At 43.4% G+C, this 22,744-nt stretch overlaps 1 protein-coding gene across 1 annotated transcript in view; it reads right to left on the bottom strand.

Annotated features, from left to right (window-relative positions):
- The window catches only part of LOC133823134 (protein NRT1/ PTR FAMILY 2.13-like), a 28,319-nt gene extending 6,169 nt beyond the window's left edge, over positions 1 to 22,150 (bottom strand). Inside the window, exons 1-2 of the mRNA XM_062255741.1 lie at positions 21,825 to 22,150; positions 21,472 to 21,689 (exon numbers count right to left, since the gene is read on the bottom strand). Of these exons, the coding sequence (XP_062111725.1) occupies positions 21,472 to 21,689; positions 21,825 to 22,008 (402 nt within the window). The 5' untranslated portion in view covers positions 22,009 to 22,150. The remainder of the gene's footprint in view (positions 1 to 21,471; positions 21,690 to 21,824) is intronic.
- Between the last annotated feature and the right edge of the window lie 594 nt (positions 22,151 to 22,744).

The raw sequence follows: 22,744 nt of genomic DNA, 5'->3' as shown, positions 1-22,744 counted from the left end.
GCGCACACACACATATATATATATATATATCACTTTTATATAAAAAGTTTGTAGTTAACATAAATTTGTGGTTTTAACAATTTTTTTGTTTGGTTAATTTTAATGAAAATTTCCAAATATTCAATGTAATATACTTTTAATACCAATTAAAAATAAATATGCATTAATTATATTAATATTAATTCAAATATTATAAAATGTTATTAGATATTTATTAATTATATTAATATAAATTCAAATGTTATAAAATATCATTATCAAATTCAAATATTATAAAATATCATTAAATATTATAAATTCAAATGTTATAAAATGTCATTATTAAAATAATATTTAATACTACACTAGATATTTATTAATTATATCCATATAAATTAAAATGTTATAAAATATGATTACAATAGTATATAACATATAATATTTAATCCTAATTTTTATAAAATTTTGCCACAATAAATATTTTATAATTATATTAATATAAATTTAAATATTATAATATATTATTACAATAATATTTAATGCAAAACTAGATATGTAATAATTATATTAATATAAATTCACATGTTATAAAATATTATTATTACAATAATATATAATACATAATTGTTTACCGAGATTTTCGGAAACTATACTAATGAATATTATATAAGACTAATGATATGGAATTTAGAAGATTAAAACAGGATTTTTACATGGTTGGGGTGTTAATGAGCCTTAGTCCACGAGTTAGTTGTATTAGAGCTTGGAAAGTCTTTTACAATGGGGTTTCTCTCTACGTTTTGACAGAGTAACTGTATACAAGTCGAAGAGAGGTCATTTTTCCAGTGCTTTATCGCCTGTATTTATAGGCTCACATGAACACTAGGTCTGGGCCGGGTATGACCCGGGCCCATCAAAGGTGTGGATACTCTTGGCTTCTCTAGCGGAAGCCCAATACAAAAGATAAAAATACACAGGTCCAAGAATAATTAAGGCCCAATGGGGCGGCCCAAGAACTATATTGCGCCCGACAAAATGGTGCTTTTGGTCTGGGCACTCCGAGTTACGAGGCAGATTCAGGGGACAAAGCCAGTCAGTGTACTTGGCAGCGCAGGTCTGAAACAGCGCGCGTGCAATCCCGAGGTGCCCTTTTCCGCAGGTGAAAAGTGGGGACAGATCCCACGCGTCGTGGGGCGACTTCAGAGTCATGGATGCCTTTTCCTGCTAACCTGGAGGACATGACCCGGGTTCGTTTACCTCTGTCCCTCTTCGTTTACCAGAGGCCCGGACCGTTTACCAAGCTCCGGGATTGTTTCGCGTACACTTCGACCATAATCCCAGCTGACCATACGTCTCCTGGGCGACTGTCCTGGATCACCTTCCCGGACACCATCCGGATCCGGAACCACACTTGGGCTGTAGCCCTTGGTTACTCCCGTACTAAGCGGGCCTGGGTTGGTCTCATATCCAAACGCCTAGACCATGGGCCTGGACCATCGTCCCGGGCCCACGACAGGAAATGGGGATAACATTTACCCCCCAAGCCTTCGCCTGGGTCCGCGAGGTGGAGGCTTGCCTTGTTCTCGAATACTCCACGGTTGTCTTCCCAATTCCTGCTTGGAATCGTGGGTCCGTGGCAAAGGGCAGTGACGCTGGCCGCACACTGAGCCTGGACCATTTACCAATGTCTGGGTACGTTTACCTAAGTCCCGCCTCACGGTAGGGATACACGTGTCGCCAGATGACTGCTGCAAAGATGGCACTTGACCTCGAAAGGCCACTTGACCACCTCAAGGGTCGCTAAGCCTAGGCTAGTGCGTCAGCACAGATTCCGAAGCGTCCCATCCGCACGGGGGTCCTTCATTAATACTTCTGTGCTGATGTGGACCGTAGGATGGGGCAACCTTTGACATTCGCCTCTCCTGAGCCGTTAGATCAGAAATGGCGAGGATCTAGCTTAAGAATGCTCATAAATGCCCCTACACGAATTTGGACTATTCGATGGGGAGATTTCTATCTGCTGGATTAGAGGCCAGGATTTGGGCCTTTATAAATACTCCTCAAATGACTGAGAAGCTTTATATGTCCGATATCGCCGACGACATCCTTCACCGCCTACTTATTCTACGTCGTCGTCTATTTCCAACAGTCCCAGTGTCTGCCCCTCCGCCTGAGCGCACATCCTGGGCCTGCCCTATCGACGAGTTACTGAATCGGCTTCACCAGTTCAAGAACGAAGTTCTGCCGTCCTTACCGTCAGACAACCACCATCCTCTACGGCCAACTACTCACAGTAAGTCTTCTTGAACTTCTTGGTGAATGCATGAACGTAGGCTGTTCTTTTAGTTCATATGCTTAGGCTGCTAGAATTTGCTTACACTTAGGAACATTGTTAGGAAGGCCGCCTGGTCCGGGTTGCTCCGGGTCCGGATGCTTCCTGGACAGATGGTGGAGCCTACTTAGTAGCCCCTTTTTCGTTCCCGATCCAGTTCTCGCGGTTCCCTGGTGATCCCGGACCCGATCCAGAGGGGATTCCAAGCAGTCCTTAGGAGACCCCCCGTACCTTAACCGACTTTCTTGGGTTTAGGTACTGACTGCTTGGTTTCTTTTCTTTGTTCCCAGATTATCAATCATGGCCATGAGTGTCACCCTTCACTCAGAGGAGGAAGTCAACAGGGCCACCGTCGTCCTCTCCGAGTCCCGGACCCCCAAGGGCAACAGGTGGGAGATGGACATGCTGACCAACTTGTTCCGGAACTACCGGATGATGTACATCCTGGAGAAACGCCTGGGCATAGAGTCCACTCCCAGTCTCTTCCACAACCACCTGGCCAGGATAGAGGAGCGGGCGCACACGTCCGTAGAAGGGTTCAGGGCCTGGAACGCTGGCCATATCAGCGCAGGAGCCACACTCCCGCTTCACGACTACTTCGTGCGGTTCTTGACATACGTGGGGATCGTACCGTTCCAGCTCCTGCCACAAGCCTACCGACTGCTCGCGGGATGGCGAGTATTCTGCATCGCGAAGGAGATCGCGGAGCCGACCCCTGCCGAAATCTTGTATTTCTACAAGATGGAGCCGCAGGTGAACGCCAAGGACAAGACCTTGGACGGCTTCTACAGACTAAAGTCGTGAGGTAACTATCCCGCTCCCACCAGCTCTTGGAAGCATCCCCCGGACGTCCATCATTACTGGTTCATGACGTCCGGGTTCCTCGTGGAGAAGAACCTCACGATGCTGCTGGACTTCCAACGAGTGGGTAAGTGCTTCCCCGATCATTTTCCTCTTTTTTTTTTCTTTCTTTTTCTCCGTGTCTCATCATGTTACTCCGGGTGGTAGGACCTTTCACCCAGACTCCTCTCACCCAGTTCATCCTGGAAAGGAGGAGGTACTATTCCGGGCTGAGCGCAGACGACCTGGACATAGGAGGCTACGTCACCACGGACAACCTCCGACTAGTCGGAATGCTCGCGGCCCACCAAACTATTGTCATCCCGAACCTTTGGGGAATCCAGTGCGAGAAGAATGTCGCCATCAGGGAACAGCTGGCCCTGGACCACATCGCGGAGGTGGAGAAAGCGGCGCGAGCCGACGCGGCCAATTGGAAAAGGGACCTGGCCCAAACGGAGGCGGCCACTTCGGAGGAGCTGGAAGAGCTCTTCGAGGATGCCCTACCGAACACGGGGATCCCCGAGGATAGTGTATTGGGGTGAGGTAACTCCCCTTTGCTCTTAACTTATGCTCCCCAAGTTGGGGACTTAGCTAGGGATAGGCTAGCATTCCGAGGCCCCGCGTTCGGGGCTGACAGGGAGATGAGACCTTCGTCTCCCGTCCCCGTAGGCTCGGAGGTTCTCATGTTCTTGTCCGGGTTCCTTCAGTACGGGAATTTCTTGAACCCGGACGACATGGGGGATCGAGTCCATTCCTTCGCGTTAGATGAGTTGAGTCGCGCCCGGGGCCTAGATGAGGGTTCGTCCCGGGTCACTCTTAGTTTTGATTTTGATTCTCTTGGTTAATCGTACTAACTCTTTTTACTGTGTTTTTGCAGGAAACTCCAGCATGTCTACCCCCGCGAGCGAACTGAGGCAACTCCTCAAGGACTGGGCAGCCAAGAAGGCTGCCAGAAAGACAAACGAAGTGGCAAGCCCGAACCCAACCCTCAGCAAGGAGGCGCCAGGGGCGGAACTTCGACCCGATGGGGGAGTGCTTGCCATGGTCCCCATCCAGGCTGTTGACCCGGCTGCAGTCCCCAGCTCTGCCCAACACCCAGTAATTGATCTGGAGACGGGAACCGCGGCCAGCCGGAGTTCCGGGAAAAGGGGCCTGGACGCGGGTGCTGAGGAGTCCAGCACCGGGAAGAAGAGGCCCCAGACCAGGCGGGTTGGCTCGGTCGATGAGTCGCACGGCGAGAGTCAGCTCGCGCGCGAAAGAGATTCCCGCACTACCGGCCTTCCCCATACGTCCGGCACTACTCGAAGAGGGGGAAGCAGTCGTGAGGGATGAGCAGTCTCGGCTGATTTCCCGGACCTGGGAGAATGGTCGGGGCTGGAGAGACGAGACATACAAGGCCCTGACGATCCGTCGTCAGGTCAAGTTTGCGGAGCGCTCGGCGGCGTTCAATGCCCCTCAGCCGATCGTGGATCGGCCAGCTGCCGAGACAGGCTTTCGCCCTAAGCTTGGGCAGGACACGACCCCCTTGGCGGCGGACCTGTTGGACCAGGTGGGGAACACCATGTCCAACCTCCAGCTCAAGAGGTACGCCACGATAGCCAACCTGGACGTGATGTTCATCTCCCAGGCTCTCCGCCATCAGGCCACCGCAGTAAGTTTACTTCGTGTCTTTTTCTTCCCTCTTCTTATTTGTTTATAAGGATTCCTCTTAATTTTGCTTTGTTCCAGGTTGATCTGCTGTCCCATCGGAGTGCTGATCTGGTGGATGAGTTGGCCATGAAGATGGAGACGATCCAGCTGGAGCTAGAGGCAGCCGTGAACCAGAGGGAGGCCGCCAAGGAGGCCCTATCTAGGGAGACGGCCCAGGCTAGGGCGGATCGCGAAGAGTTCGACCGTGTCAAGGCCAGGCTGGAAGAGGCCTTATCCCGGAAAGAGATCGAGGCCAATGAGAGGATAGCCCTTCTAGAGCGGGGCGCAGCTCAGTCTGCCCGGGACAAGGAGGAGATCCAGAACTTGACGTCTCGGGTCCGCGAACTGGATAGCTCCCTTCGCGAGGAGAAGACGACGCACGAGGAGGCCCGCCGGGAAAAGGAGGAGGCGGATGGTATGCTGGAAGTCACTTTCGAGGAGGCCATTTACATGGCTTGGCGCAAGGACAAAAGCATGAACCTCCTGGTCTTCCCCGACCTGGAATTGAAGAGGGTTGAGTTCGAGGCCAAGGAGAAGGAAGACGCGGAGCTTTTGGAGAATGAAGCCTAGGCCAGGATCTTCGCCTTGCCTCTTTTTTCTTTGTTTTTTTATATATTTTTGTAACTTTTTCGGACGTGTACGCATTCAAGACAATTTGTATTACTCTCCAGTTTATCTTATTTTTGTTATTCCTTCTAGAAATTTCCTGTTATCACCGTGCATAACTGACTCTGAGGGTTTGGTCCTGGTTCCAACGGCCTGGACTAGACCAATTCTGACTAGCTTGTTAAGTTTTCAGTCCTACCCAACTAATTCTCAATCCCGGCTCCAACGGCCTGGGCCAACGAGGCTTAGATAGTTTACTGTGGAACCTAGTCCCCCCACTCTACCAGTCGCAAGGTACGGCTTCGCCCTAGGGCATACTAGATGCTTTTCTCTCCCGTACATCGCTCGTCCGGGGTGGGACCAGCCTTAGGCTCGGTCCTTTTGATTTATACCCCCGGACATCGTTCGTCCGGGGTGGGACCATGTAACGACCCAAATTCAGTGTTTAGGCTTAAGGGCCTGGGGAAGTGTGCCTGGAGGGCATAATGGGATTTTGTGTGTGACTTTAATGAGCTTAATGCATGATTACGATTTATTGCACGCTATGTGTTTAGTTGATTAATTGAGATGCATGACTATGTGAATTAGTATGCATGTAGACCTGATTGTCTTAGAATGAGCATGATTGTAATCTGGCCATGTTTGGGCATATCTGTGATAATTGTACTATGTGAATTGTGCCATGTGAGTGTGATGTTTTATCAGGATGCACGCATCGAGACGGTCCTAGTGAGCCAGTTAGTCTAAAAGTCACAACGGGATGTTGTACCCGGCTCGGGAGGAGCCTAGGGGTACTTCGGGAATCTTATAAGTTGAGTTGAGAACGAGTGATTAGTTATTGGGTAACTTGGGTAACCATTTGTAACTGTGGTGGGTAGCAAGTTTTAAGATAGAAAGTGATAGAATTGAAATAGAAGTGTAAAGACTTAAGTGCCCTTGAAGGTTTAGTTAGGAAGGATTATTAAGAAGGGGTAAAATGGTCTTTTGGCAAGGGTAATAGACAAAAGGCAGCTGGGATATAGGGGGGCACGGTTTGGGGCATTGGGCATTTGGGTGTTTTGATAAAATTGGAAGAAAGGAAAGAGAAGAAGAAAGAAAGGTTAGGGCAAGAAGAAGAAGAGAAGGAGAAGTGGGAGTCTAGGAGGAGATCAAGGAAGATTTGTGTGGATTCTCCATTTGAGTTAAGGGTTTTATACACATTTAAGTTTGGGTTCTGTTTTGATTTGAGGAATTTAATGCCTAAGCTAAGCATTTTTAAGTTTTGGGTTAGTTGCTGAAATTTAAGATCAAAGGTTTGGATCTTGGGTGTTTGATGTTTTGATCTTGATTCTAGTGTCTACAGGTTGTTAGATTGTTCATATAAAGTTTGGAATTGAGTTTTGTGGTTGAGATATGTGTTTGGGATGGTTTAAGGTGAGGATTAGAGAGTAAAATGGTGGGTTTTTCTGGGTTCGAAGGGTCGAGCCGCGGCATGGTTCTTGGTGAGCCGCGGCCCTTCGAAGAAGTTGTATGCTGATGGAGAAGGGCGGGCCGCGGCATGGCCCAAGCAATGCCGCGGCCCTTACCTGTTTTTGGGCCTTGAGGGTTCTGTTTGGGGGCCATGCCACGACATGGGTGGCCTATGCCGCGGCGCTTAAGGGATTTTGGGATTTTAGGATTTTAGGCTTGGGAATTTAACCTAGGGTGCTTGGGGTTGAGTCTTTTACCATGATTGGTGAATTTCAACGTTCCGAGTACTAGAACTTGGCCTGGAAGCTCATTTAAGGTTGTTAAAAGTGTCTTTTGTGTGTTGTGACTAGGATTTTGGGAGAGGCTCGTTCTAGTGGACCGTGCTCGTGACCGTGGTACTTTGGAAAGCTCGGGATACAGGTAAGAAAACCGTAACACCCGAGAATAGGGCATGGCCCCACTGTGTGATTGTAGGGCATGGCCCCAGATTGTACTATGTGAAAATGTTTAACCTTAAATGAATCATGATGTGTGTGAATGATTATTTCGAATGTACTATATGTGTGATTATGATGAAATGAACGGCAAGGGCCGAGTGCAGCGTAGGCCGGGGCGGCCGTGGGGCCGAAAGTAACACACAGCACATGGGATGCTTATATTCAGGGTGGGACCCAAGGGATACATGAGTTATCCTCGCGGTGAGAACCGAAACTCCAGGCTTTGGTAAGGCCTTGGGGGCGGCATGGCCGTACTTGTTTATTATGATGGTTTTTCCTATGTGTCAGTGAATTATGCCAGCTATTTGATTTGCATATGTTATGTGCTATTTGGGTTTTCTTGCTGGGCTTTGGCTCACGGGTGCTCCTGTGGCAGGTAAAAGCAAGGAGTCAGTCAACCGGCCATGAGTATGGAGAGCGTGGGGGCGGCGCGTACATGTTCGGCCTGCCCGACTGCTTTGGTTGGGGGCATTTTGTATATGGCTGTATTTAACCATTCTTTTGATAGCTGATCAAGTGTAAATCTATTTTTGAGTTGTAAACATTTTGTAAACCTTATTTTGGGATCCCAGATGTTTTATATTTAACGTTTTCAATGAAGTTGACCATTTTAAAAGAATACAGCCTTAAACTCTGGTTTAATCACACTTTTGGTTTTAGAAACCACTTTGAGTCAATTAAATGCACAATTTATGTTTTAAACTCACTTAGTAACGGCTCTAAGGTAGTAGGGCGTTACAGACCAGCCTTAGGGCTTGGTCCTCTTTAATTTATACCCCCGGGCATCGTTCGTCCGGGGTGGGACCAGCCTTAGGCTTGGTCCGCTTTAATTTATACCCCAGGACATCGTTCGTCTGGGGTGGGACCAGCCTGAGGCTTGGTCCTCTTTTAATTTATACCCCCAAACATCGTTCGTCCGGGGTGGGACCAGCCTTAGGCTTGGTCCGCTTTAATTTATACCCCCAGACATCGTTCGTCCGGGGTGGGACCAGCCCTAGGCTTGGTCCGCTTTAATTTATACCCCCGGACATCATTCATCCGGGGTGGGACCAGCCTTAGGCTTGGTCCGCTTTAATTTATACCCCCGGACATCGTTCGTCTGGGGTGGGACCAGCCTTAGGCTTGGTCCTCTTTTAATTTATACCCCCGGACATCGTTTGTCCAGGGTGGGACCAGCCCTAGGCTTGGTCCGCTTTAATTTATACCCTGGACATCGTCCGCCTGGGGTGGGACCAGCCTTAGGCTTGGTCCGCTTTAATTTATACCCCCGGACATCGTTCGTCCGGGGTGGGGCCAACTTAGGCTTGGTCCGCTTTAATTTATACCCTCGGACATCGTTCGTCTGGGGTGGGACCAGCCTTAGGCTTGGTTCGCTTTAATTTATACCCCCGGACATCGTTCGTCTAGGGTGGGACCAGCCTTAGGCTTGGTCCTCTTTTAATTCATACCCTCGGACATCGTTCGTCCGGGGTGGGACCAGCCCTAGGCTTGGTCCGCTTTAATTTATACCCCCGGACATTGTTGGTCCGGGCCAGGACTAGCCTGAGCTTGCGCCCCGCAGGGTATTTGCTCATACTCGGGATACCCCCCACAAGTGAGCAGAGACTGGTCTGGGGTCACTTGAGTAAGATTTTCATTGTTTGATAACATTTCTTTATGATGTTTTGCACACGCCATTTTTATTATTCAAGGGGGTCGCCCTGAGGCGTACATTGTTTACAACGAAAATACAAAATTGGAACACGCTCTCTTGATTACTGATAGTATTTACGGAGATGTTCCGCGTTCCAGGCTCGCGGGACTTCCGAACCATTGAGCCGCTTTAAGCGGTATGTCCCGGGGCATACTTCTTGTTGGATCTCGTACGACCCTTCCCAATTTGGGCCTAGAACTCTCACTCCTGGATCTTGAGTAGCAGGGAAGACTCTTCGCAAGACTAAGTCGCCGGTTCTGAACTTTCGGCTTTTTACTTTTGAGTTGAAATGACGTGCGATCTTGCCTTGCTACATCTTCAGCTGCACTTGCGACTCCTCCCGGATCTCCTCGATGAGATCTAGTGATTCCTGGAGTAAGGCGTGGTTCTGGGTGAGGTCATATGTGTCTCTTCGGTGAGACGGGATGGTCGTTTCGATGGGGATGACGGCTTCACATCCATAGACCATGGAGTAAAGAGTGTGGCCGGTTGATGTCCTCTCGGTTGTCCGGTAAGCCCATAACACGCAGGGCAGCTCTTCGGGCCATTTGCTCTTGCAGGCCAGGAGCTTTTTCTTTAGCGTCCCTTTCAAGATTTTGTTCACGGCTTCTGCCTGCCCGTTTGCTTGGGGCCTGGAGACCGCGAAGAATCTCTTGACGATGCCATGTCTCTCGCAAAATTCCGTGAAGTGGGCGCTGTCGAACTACTTCTCGTTATCAGACACAATTTTGTAGGGGAGGCCGTGCCGACACACTATGTTGTTGATGAAGAAATCCAGGGCCTTCTTTGAAGTGATCGTGTTCATGGGCTCCGCCTCAACCCACTTGGTGTAGTAGTCCACGACCATGATGGCGTACTTCACTCCTCCTTTCCCGGTCGGGAGCGACCCTACCAGATCGATCCCCCACACCGCGAAAGGCCAGGGGCTAGTCATCAAGGTTATCTCCGTTGGCGGGGCCCGTGGGACCTTCGAGTACCTTTGGCACTGTTCGCACTTGCGGACGTAATCGATACAATCTTTCTTCATGGTCAGCCAGAAGTATCCTTGGCGTAGAATCTTTTTGGATAGACTGGGCCCGGCTGTATGATCTCCGCAAAAAGCCTTCGTGCACTTCATGCATGATGGCGCTTAGCTCTGTCCCGGACACACACCTAAGGTAAGGCATGGACAACCCCCGGCGATAAATTTTTTCGTCCATCATGACATATCGATTGACCTGGTACTGAAGCTTCCTGGCTGCGGCCCTGTCTGCTGGCACCTCCCCGGCTGTCAGATAACGGATAAATGGTCCCATCCAAGATGTGGAGTGGTCGATGGTGAGGACCGCGGGGGCTCTGATGCTTGGGATGGGGAGATGGTTGACGAGGACTAGCCCAGCCAGTTCTGCTACGACGTCGGTGGCCAGCTTTGCTAGTGTATCCGCGAAGACATTTTGCTCTCTGGGGATCTGGCAGATGGAGTGCTTTGTGAACGCCTGCAACATCTCTCTCGTCTGGGTCACATAAGCCGCCATTCTCTCTCCTTTAGTTTTATATTCCCCCGAGATTTTCCTGACAACCAGCTGGGAATCGCTGTAGATTTCCAGGTTCGCGGCCCCTACTTCCCGGGCCAAACGCAGCCCGGCCAAGACAGCTTCATGCTCAGCTTCGTTGTTCGATGCCTTGAACTGGAAACGCAGGGCATTTTGTAACTGGTGTCCTTGTGGTGATACCAATATGATCCCGGCCCCGACCCCGTTCTCATTCGAGGCCCCGTCCACGAAGACCTTCCATACGGGGGCCTCGGGATCATCGTCTTCCTGGGATATCCCGGAACACTTGACGATGAAGTCGGCAAGGGCTTGCCCCTTGATGGACACTCTAGGGACATAGGATATATCGAACTGACTTAGTTCCATGGCCCACTTCAGGAGTCTCCCCGATGACTCGGGCTTCTGTAACACTTGCTGCAGGGGGTGGTTGGTCAGGACTTTTATGGCGTGGGCCTGGAAGTAAGCCCGGAGCTTCCAGGATGCCATCAGCAGGCAAAAGGTCAGCTTTTCGATTAGTGGATACCGAGATTCAGCGTCCAACAATCGCTTACTCACGTAGTACACCGGGAGCTGGGTCCTTTCCTCCTCCTATACCAATTCGGCACTGATCGCGTGCTCGGTCACTGCTAGATAAAGGTATAGAGGCTCCCTGTCCACCGGCTTTGCCAGAATCGGGGCTTGGTCCAGGTGTTCTTTCAGTTTTCGGAAGGCTTCTTCGCACTTGACTGACCATTCAAACCGCTGGCTTCCCCAAAGGACGTTGAAGAACGGGATGCACATATCCGTGGCTTTGGAGACGAAACGGCTTAAGGCGGCTATCCGCCCGGTCAGGCTTTGCACGTCCTTATGCTTCTGGGGAGAGGGCATATCAATCAATGCCTTGATCTTATCCAGATTGGCCTCTATTCCCCGGAAGCTCACTATGAAGCCCAGGAACTTCCCGGAAGCCACGCCGAACGTACATTTTTTGGGATTCATCTTCATCCCGTAATTCCGAATGACTACGAAAGCTTCAACCAGGTCGTCCGAATGCTTCCCAGACGTCTTGGACTTGACCAGCATATCATCGATATAAACTTCCATGTGTTCGCCCTAGCTGGGCCTGAAACATTCGATTGACAAGCCTTTGATAGGTTTCCCCAACGTTTTTCAGTCCGAAGGGCATGACGATGTAGTAGTATATTCCCTTGTTGGTTTGGAAACTGGTGTGCTCCTAATCTGCCATATGCATAGAGATCTGATTGTAGTCGGAGTAAGCGTCCATGAAGCTTAGGATCTCGTACCCAGATGTAGCATCCACCATCTGGTCGATCCTAGGTAGCAGGAAACAATCCTTCGGACAAGCTTTGTTGAGATCTGTGAAATTGATGCATGTTCTCCATGTTCCGTTTGGTTTCGGCACCAGAACAAGATTGGCCAGCCACACGGGCTATACGGCCTCGCGTATGAAGTTGACCGAAGACAGCTTCTCTACTTTCAGTTTAAGGGCCTCGACCCTCTCCGTCCCCAAGGGCCTTCACTTTTAGCGGACCGGGGTCACGTTCGGGTCGATACTCAACGCGTGGCAGATGATGTTGTGGTCGATCCTTGTCATATTCGAGTGAGACCAGGCCATAATATCCTGGTTCTCCTTAACTTGGGTGATGATGGCGGCCCGGACATCCGCCGACAGATTTTTCCCGACTTGGATGACCCTAGCCGGATCGGTGTTGCTGATGCACACCTCCTCAATCTCGTCCATTGGCTCCAGGACGCGGTCGTTCCTTATCCTCGGGTCCAGGTCATCTTCTTCCCGGACCACTCTCTCAGCAGGTGGGGGAAGAATTGGGTCGATGAGGTCCTCAAAGGGCTCGTCCCGGACCATGTATATTGGCCGGGCAGACACGTGGTAGCACTTCCGGGTGCTCTTCTGATCTCCCCGGACAGTCCCTACCCCTCCGTTGTTGCAGGGGAACTTCATGCAAAGATGACGGATAGAGGTGATGGCCCGAAACTAGACTAATGTGGGCCGGCCGAAAATGACATTGTAAGCGGTGGGGCAGTCCACCACCACGAAGGTGCAGAACTTGAACGAGTGCTGCAACTCACTTCCTAACGTTACGGGCAACTGGATCTTCCCCATGGGGAGTAGTGCGTCTCTGTTGAAGCCGTAAATCTGGGTCGGGCACGATGCCAGATCCGCTTCAATCAAGCCAATGGCGGTGAAGGCGGGCTTGAACAAGAGGTTGACGGAGCTCCCGTCATCCACCAACACATGGGACACCAACTTGTTGGCGATTTGTGCATCTATGACCAGCGGGTCATTGTGCGGGAAATGGACGTTGAGGGCGTCGTCCTCCGTGAAGGTGATGGGGAGGTTCATCAATTTTGGGCGCTGAGCCGGGGGCTGGACAGGGGCGCACACCTCCTGATCATGGTCCAGTTCGCTTAGGTAGCGCTTTTGGTCGTTCCTTGACGGTCCTCCTAGGTGTGGTCCGCCCGAGATGGTGGCCACATGCCTGTCCACTCGAGGGGGTGTTGTCCCGGATGGGTAAGGCATTCCAGGGCCGGGAGCTTGCACGACGGGGCCCCCCAGAGGGGTTTGTGCCGTCGGTCCCTGCGCATACCCTCCCTGAGGTGGGTATGCCCTGGGTGCTCCCGGGACCGTGGGTTGTCCGGGACCTGCTGACAGGCCCGGGATTCCCACGGGCATCCTGACCCACTGGTGGAGATGCCCCAGCTTGATGAGATTCTCGATCTCGTCCTTGAGCTGCCGACATTCTTCGGTAGTGTGGCCCACATCCTTATGGTAGGCGCACCTCTTGTTGGTATCCCTCAGATTTCTTCCCCCCTTGAACATGGGGCTAGGCTTCCGGTAGTGAACCGCCCTTTCTGTGGGCAGGTAGATGTTCTCCCTGGTGTCCACCAGATTGGTGTATTCTGAATATTGGGGCTCGTAGCCCCTTTATCCTTTCTTGGTCGGCTCAGGCCAGTTTTGGCCTTTGCCAGATCGCTTCCCCCGGGAGGGGTTTATACTTGCTTCTGTCACTCCCGCTTGCGACTGCTGGGTCCCGACGGGGGCGACGCTGTGACCCGCCGGCGCGGCCCCATATCCGGAGAAGTGGGTGCATTGGGTCGAGGCATATTCTGAAGAGGCAGGACCGTACACCGTAAGGGTGTAGGTGATTCCAGGCGTAATGGCCGGTCCCGGGGCGATCGGGGGCGTGACATAGGACTGCGCAGGGAACTGCACCCCGTACCTCGGGAACGCTTGGGCGTTGGGCTGTGGTGCCGGAGGCCATCCGAAAGTCTAGATCTGAGCCTCTTCCCAATTAATAAATCCTTGGGCCCTCCTGATGAACTCTTCCAGGGAAGCCGCCTTGTTACGCTGCATGTCGTCCCAGAGGGGGGACCCAGCCCAGATTCCGGACTGCAACGCCACCAGGCGCTGTCCGTCGTCCACCTTTGTCTTGAAGGCTTCTTCAGTGAAGCGTTGGATATAGGCCCTCAGTGTCTCCGCGGGGAGCTGTTTGATATTTGCGAGGGTGCTGATTTGCAGCTACCCTCTCCGGGAATCCGGGCCTGCAGTCCTGAACAGGATTGGATGGATCTCGGCTTAGGTCTTTTCCACCACTCCTCTGCGGGACCACCTAGAGTGATCGAGAAACAGAGGCACTTGCCGTCGTCACTGACGTGGGCTACTGTCATAAGCCGTTTGTATCGGGACAAATGGTCCCTGGGGTCGGTGTTTCCGGTATAGGCGATGAGGCTTGGCATCTTGAACCCCTTGGGGAGTACGGCGTCTACTATGTGCCTCGTGCAGGGTTCTTTATCCTCTTCATCGGAGTCGGTATCCACTCCTTCCTGTTTGCGGACCAAACGGTTCGTGACCTTTTTCAAAGCAGCCAGCTGCTTTGCCGTGCCATCCTCTAGGGGGATTCTTTCGTTCCTCTTGTCGTTGATGTTGTTCCTAAGGTTGCCACCTCGGGGGAGGATCTTTTCCTTACGGACCCGCTCTTTCCGAGCGTTCAGTTCGTCGCATAGGTCTACCCGGGACGTGTCGTCCCCTGAACTAAGGGCATGACACTCCTCGCTGCGCGGCCGTTCCCGATGGTTTTTGTTTACCGAGGCGCTTGGGTGCAAAGACCTTTCCCGTTCGTCTCGCATTGGGGCGTACTGGGGCTGTGCGTTCCGCAGCCGCGTCCCCTGTGGATCGATCGGGGTGGCCCCGTCCTGGGACGGGGCGCACCTTCTCTTTCCTAGGGAGTGGGCGGGAACGAGTCCCGGCTTTCGTGACGGGGGTGTTCTTTTCTCGAGTCTTTCCACCGGCCTTCTTTTTCTCCCTATCCGGGTTTCCTGGGGCTGGCTCAGAAAACTGCTCCGGGGGAGGGGCCGGCCTCGCTTCTTCAGGGACCCCGGCTCGGGCTTTCAGAGCGGGCTGTTGCGCTCCTGGAAATGGGCCAGCTGGGGGATTGGTCGCCGGACCCTGCGCAGCTATGAATGCCTACAGGGCTTGGAGGGACTCTTGCATCCGCCAATGCGCCTCTGCCTGCTCAGCAATCCTGGCCTTCTGGTCAAAGACTTGCTGCTTCAGTCTAGTCACCTCCAGGTCCTGCTGGTTGGGCTCTCCTTCTGGGATCTCGGGATCCGCAGCTTCATCGTGGTACTCCCCCTCGTTTTCCTCTTCATAATATTCCTCCTCGTTCTCCTCTTCGTACTCTATCCCACCCTCACAGTCTTGTGACTCATCAAGGTGAGATGTTTGAGGGGGGGTGTTCTCAGGCGGATTCTGAGGAAGATGCTGGGAAGGCAACAGATCTCCATTGCCCTGCTCTGGGTTACTAGGGTCAAAAGTGGTGTGTCGTGTATTCACCATTGCAGTAGAGGCTTGGTGTTAGCACTAGCTTTCTCAGGCTCTCAATGAAAACACCAAAATGTTTACCGAGATTTTCGGAAACTATACTAATGAATATTAGATAAGACTAATGATATGGAATTTAGAAGATTAAAACAAGATTTTTATGTGGTTGGGGCCTTAATGAGCCTTAGTCCACGAGCCAGTTGTATTAGAGCTTTGAAAGTCTTTTACAATGGCGTTTCTCTCTACGTTTTGATAGAGTAACTGTATACAAGTCAAAGATAGGTCCTTTTTCTAGTGCTCTATCGCTTGTATTTATAGGCTCACAGGAACACTGGGTCTGGGCCGGGTATGACCCGGGCCCATCAAAGGTGTGGATACTCTTGGCTTCTCTGGCGGAAGCCCAATACAAAAGATAAAAATACACAGGTCCAAGAATAATTAAGCCCCAATGGGGTGGCCCAAGAACTATATTGCACCTGAAAAAATGGTGCTTTTGGTCTGGGCACTCCGAGTTACGAGGCAGATTCAGGGGACAAAGCCAGTCAGTGTACTTGGCAGCGCAGGTCTGAAACATCGGCGTGCAATCCCTAGGTGGCCTTTTCCGCAGGTGAAAAGTGGGGACAGCTCCCACACGTCATGGAGTGGCTTTAGAGTCATGTATGCCTTTTCCTGCTAACCTGGAGGACATGACCCGGGTTCGTTTACCTCTGCCCCTCTTCGTTTACCAGAGGCCCGGACCGTTTACCAGGCTTCGGGATCGTTTCGCGTACACTTTGACCATAATCCCAGCTGACCATACGTCTCCTGGGCGACTGTCCTGGATCACCTTCCCGGACATCATCTGGATCCGGAACCACACTTGGGTCGTAGCCCTTGGTTACTTCCGTACTAAGCGGGCTTGGCTGGGCCCATATCCAAACGCCCAGACCATGGGCCTGGACCATCGTCCCGGGCCCACGATAGGAAATGGGGATAACAATAATAAATACATTATATATAAGTGTTGTTTGTGTACAAATAATATGACTATGTAACTAAATAAGAAATTAGAATAACATTTATCTTTTATCAAGAATAAAGAAGCTTCTTCTCCAATTATTGAGGTGTGATTTAAATAATATCATGAATGTTTTGTATTTTAAATATGGTAGTTTGTCATCTAAAATATTATTGTATTATTTAAAAAAAACCATAAACAATGTTTTAATTTTATTTTTCTTTTAATATATTTATGTCATTCTTTTATATATAATATTATTTATTTATTTAAAATTTATATAACAATAATCATACAAAATTAATAAAAATAATTACGTTGGTAATAATTATATATACATATATGGATATATTAGGTAGAAGAAATATACAATGCACGATTTGCTTAGTTTTAAAATTGAAACATTGACTATAATTTTAATAAAAACTAGTTCACTGTTTTTAAAATATATATATATATATAATAGAATGAATTATAGTTCTATAGTATGCATAAATTAATAATCTCTACATATTTAACATCTAAATGTGATAAAGATATATATATATATATATTTACATAATATATATATAATACATGATATATATATATATTTACATAATTATTTACATGGCTACATGATATATATATATATAATACTATAATATTTAAAAAGAAATTAATAATACAAATATAAAATAAGAATAGAAAATGTCATAGTGTAGACAGTAGTATATATGCATAAACTATTTTTAGTTTATAATATATCTTGCAATGTTATTTGGTGAATTTGATGAAGAAAAAAAGCTCAAATCATTTGATAAAAAATAAACATTCACACAAATCTATATATTTATATAAATGAGAGTACCAAGGAGATGATGTGATACTCTAAAAACTCTTCAAATCACTGTATTTATTTTCTCATTTAATTTAATTTTTTATTTATTTTATAAATTATAATAATAATAAATGTAATTTTTTAAATTTAAATGAGATATTTATAACATATTATTATTTAAATATAGATAAATCTCTAATCTATTTCTAATTTTTCTACATTTTTTATTCTATTTTATTTAATTTATGATTATTAAATAATTAAAAAAATAAAATATCTAAAATCATCAATAATGACAATGCGTCTTCCGTAACTCTTTTTTTTTTAGTATTTATCAATAAATAATTCCCTAATAATTATTATAATAAATCAATCATATATAAATTCACAATTATCTTTAAGATTTTCCAATTCACGATAATCTTTTTATTATTTCATATTTCATATTTCATATTTCAAATTAAAAATTTAAAATATCTTAATGTATTTATAAATAACTAATTTTTAAATAATCACAATAATAAATAATCATATATAATTGATATTTATTTCAAAATTTTCTATCTGTATTTATCTTTTTATAGTTTTGACATTTCAAATTTAAAATAAAAATATTTTTATTTATATTTAAATAAAATATTTAGGAATAACTAATTTTTTTAATAGTTATAATAATAAATGAATCGTATATAAATTGACATTTATCTTCAATTTTTTTTTTGATATTTCAAATTTAAAACTAAAATATCTAAACAATTAAAAATATCAACATGTATACACGTGATATTAATTTGATTAAGAACATTATTAATTAAATTAATTAAAATATTTATTTAAAAAAAAAAGAATGATTGTGCAAAATGTCATGATTTATAAATTTTCTACCCTAAAAATATAAAAATCTTAAAAAATTTGTATAATAAACAAAAAAAAAAAAAACACGCAAAGCGTACAAAATAATACTAATATTAAATAAAAGCACAAGTACAAGTAGCTTGAATTTTATTTTTGGCACTGTAATTATTAATAATTTCTCGAAAACATGCAGGAGGCTCGCTTATAATGAACATTATCATGAAAAAAATAAGGTCAAGACGCCCTTACATATTCATATAAGGAGCATTGTTGTGTGGGTAAAGTGAAAATGAATCTCTTACACACAATCTCCCCAAAAAAATTTTAAAAAATATAATTTTTAATCATTACAAAACACTCCGCGAAGCGTGACTATGTTTTATAGTTTATAAGATAAAAAGATGATATATATGCCTTTATTATTTTTAAATAAATATGATTTAATTATTTAAATTATCATAAAATATCTTAAAAATATCATATTTTAATTAATTACTTAATTTATTTTTATTTAAGTTTATGTTTTGTTCTAGTTTTTGAATTAAGCAGTGACAACAAAAAATTATATATTATATGTTTAATTAATTTTTTATTTAAGTTATAAAATGTAAGGTTTTATTATTTTTAAATAATTATCATTGCAAAATATCTAAAAAATATCATGTTTTAATTTATTTAATTATTTATTTATTTTATTTTATTATGTTTACGTCATGTTTACAATCTACTGTTAAATATAAGAATATTCCGTTAAAGTTAACAGAAAAAAATAAAAAAACCATTAAAACCAAGAATTTCTGTTATCTACACATTTTTTATATAGAAAAGATATATACACTAGATACAAGTAATTGTACGTTTATTAAGTTTTATTGATAGAATTTATCAATTATTTTTATTTAATTTATATCATTATCATATAAATTTAAAATAAGTAAACAATGTAAAAGAATAATATAAACATATTAAATGATTAAATCAAAACATTATTTATGATTTTTAAATATATATATACTTATAATATGATAACTTTTTTAAATATAAAGAATATTTTTTAATAAAAATTAAGATTATGTATTACATATTATAATTATAATGATATTTTATAATATTTAAATTTATATTAATATAAATATTAAATATAACTCTTGTATTAAATATTATTATAATAATAATATTCTATAATATTTAAACTCATATTAATATAAAATAATATATTATTATCATATTAATATTTTATAACATTTAAATTTATATTAATATAATTAATTATTAAATATTTAGTATTGCATTATATATTATTATAATAATGATATATTTTATATCATTTAAATTTGAATTTGAATTTATATCAATATAATTAATAAATATCTATTTTTAATTAATTCTAAAGATATATCGATTAAATATTTAAAATATTATATTAAATTTAATAAAATAAAACCTTAAAATAAATTATTTTTTGTTATCTACATCCTTTTTATTTAGAAGAAATATTTATACTTGTATTCAATAACACAATTAATATACGCGACAAAAAAAATAACACAATTAAGATTCATAAGGATATATAATTGTTTTTTTGAAAGAAAAAGAATTAGTAATACTAAGGACTCTCATAATATTAATTACACTTGGTTATTATTATGTGTATACTTTTTAAGTGTTTCTAGTATATTAATCATTTAATTACTTTAGAAACTATATACATGTTTATATTTTTAAGAAAATAACAATCTTTCCCCTATGCTCATAATAATGACAATAAATTAAGATGCTACAGATACTGCTAAACTTTGTCCCACTACATTTAAATTTCGAAAGGGTCAAAATCTAATATTTATTGGTTTTGAAATAATAAAACGTATATAGTCCATTAAAAAAAGAGAATAATAAAACGTAATTTTACACTTCACGTGGTCCACTTATAAACAAAGCCAAAGCTTCATTACCTTCTGTTAATATAATATATATATTAATTATTGACAATTAATTCATATCAGGTAGATTATCCTAAAATGTTTAATAATAACAAATAGTTAGATTCAAAGCTTGCTACGAGTTTATCGCATTTCATATAAGTGTGACCTGTACGCACTTAATGCAACTTAGCCAACCCAAGCGTATTGAATGAATTGGGTTGGAGAAATTAAAAATGATTACTTGCTCACTCTTAATGTTTGTGGGACCCTATTTTAAGACTCATTTTCAATCAATATCGCAAACACAAAGGCTGAGCCACTAGCTGCCAGAGACTACGAGAGACACATGGTTTGTCATTTGTGAATTATTTGTATATATATTTATGGGTGAATTTTTGTGCTTCATTTTCATTATTTATAGTCTGTGAATAATTTTTGGCGCGATTTTTTTTTATAACCGTGTATATTGTAGCTATTTAGAGTATCTTACAAATTTTTAAAAAATTTCGAATAGTTTACAGTGCCGAAAACTAGGTTCAAACATGTTGTTGCACGCGTGACTATTTTTTTTTATGCGCGTGAAAAACAACATGTTTGAACCTAGTGTTCGGTACCGTAAACTATTCGAAATTTTCTGAAAATTTACAAGATGTTCTAAATGGCTACAACATACACGGTCATAAAAAAGTCACGCCGAAAATTATTCACGAGTCGAGAAACACTGATAACCTTACCGATAGGACTTAAAGTGAAGCTCCTAGAAAAGAATTATCCTCTATTTATATATATATATAAAAATAAAATTTGTTCATGCATTACGTGTCTTCTAGAACAGAAAAAAGTGGGTGAATGTGAACGTTTTAATTTTTTATTTTGGAATAAAAGTAGTGAGTGAAGCTAACCTTTTTTATTTCCTTGTAAGAATGAAAATGAACACCCAGAAACACACAAGCAAATAATTCAAATTAATTGATAAAAAATGTAAAGTTTGACCAAATTTTGTCTTTTGTTGCAAGCCTTGAGCAATCACGACAGGCTAACCTTCAGATAATTAACCTTTAAGAAACTACAGTAAACAAATTGAATATTTAATTTTACACCTATATTTAATTAACTGACCATAGAAGTCATATTTTTTAATTGTTGCATCGAGTAATTTTAAACTATACATTTACGAAGACATATCGTGTTCGTAAATTCTATGTACACAATCTGGAAATAAACAGTGAAAAAACAAAAATAATTTGAAAAACAATAAATCAAACATATAATAATAAAAATATATAATAATACATGAAAAGTGGTTTTTAAACCTATAAAAAATTGGAGAACCATTCGTTACTAAAATATAAAAATAAATGCATCATATAATTTTTAATCGTTTTATATATTTATATAAATGGATGTTAAAGGAACATACCAAAAGAGAAGCAAAAGATGCAACAGCAATAGTCCAGAAGCGACCAGCAAAGGTATCAGAGATGAAAGCCCCAATCAAAGGTGCGAAATTGGTGATACCACCCCAAATGTTCATAACGTTAGAAGCTGATACTTGATCCATGTGAAGCTTTGTGGTTAGGTACACCATAAAGTTTGCCAATAATCCGAACGTTGCCAATCTCTCGAAAGTTTCATTTCCTATACTCAAAAGAAAAAAAGTAATATAGGAAATATTAATATCCTTATAATCTATTTTAACACCAAAAAAAAAAAAAACCAAATATGGTTATCTAAAAAGAAAAAGAAAAAAAACACACTACTTGAGTTTATTACCTAAAATAAAAGAGATGGCCTTCCATCCACCGGAGTTTCTTTTGACTGAATCATCATAAACAATTTTTCCATTCTTTTTCTCGGCCATCACTTCATCGTCTTGATGATCATGATCAGAAGAATTGCTTCGACAGCTCCCGTTGCACAAAGAGGAAAAGGACCAACTTGATCTCTTCTTCATCATCTTATAAATATATATAACTGTATATACGGTAATTAACTTCCTTTTTATCAGTGTGTGAGCAGGAGATATGTATCCTTCTCAAGAGTACATATTTTTCTTTGAAGAGAGTTTGGCAGAGTGGCCCTCTATTCATAATATGTGTAATGACTATTATTATATATAATAACCATGACTGATGACGACATGTGGGAGTAAGGCATATATTTAAGACCAGAAAGAAACGCCTAACGCTGCTCATTTGTCTTACATATCCCTCTGAACCTTACTTGGTAATTTAATAAATAATTATTACTATATATATATATATATTACTCCACATTCCAAATACAGAAGAAATAAGAGTTACTAAAAAAAAATAGAAAAAAAGAAGAAGAAATAGGAGTTACAAAATAATAGTTAATATACTGCAATGTATTGGGGCCCGCGGGCCCGCCATTTATTAAGTTTTTGGACCATAGGGGCTGCAACAGTCAGAGGGGAGGGACCATTGAGTCTTCTCACCACCAAAGTTATCTCTCTCTTGGAGCGATAGAGAGCTTATACACCACGCGGTACCTCAACTACAACTTGGGTAAGAATGAAAGTTATAATATACACATACAATGCAGCACCATAATTTCATCGACGTCGACTAGATTTTTTCCTTGATATATACATTCATACATAAATGAATAGCTGTCTATTTCACCCACGATTTTGCCGATCGAAAGAGAAAACAGAGAATGTACGTCTCTCT

Source organism: Humulus lupulus, chromosome 3, assembly GCF_963169125.1.
Source record: "Humulus lupulus chromosome 3, drHumLupu1.1, whole genome shotgun sequence".
NCBI lineage: Eukaryota > Viridiplantae > Streptophyta > Magnoliopsida > Rosales > Cannabaceae > Humulus > Humulus lupulus.
Note: the sequence above shows the minus strand (reverse complement) of the source record. Positions and strands in the feature narration are given on the sequence as shown.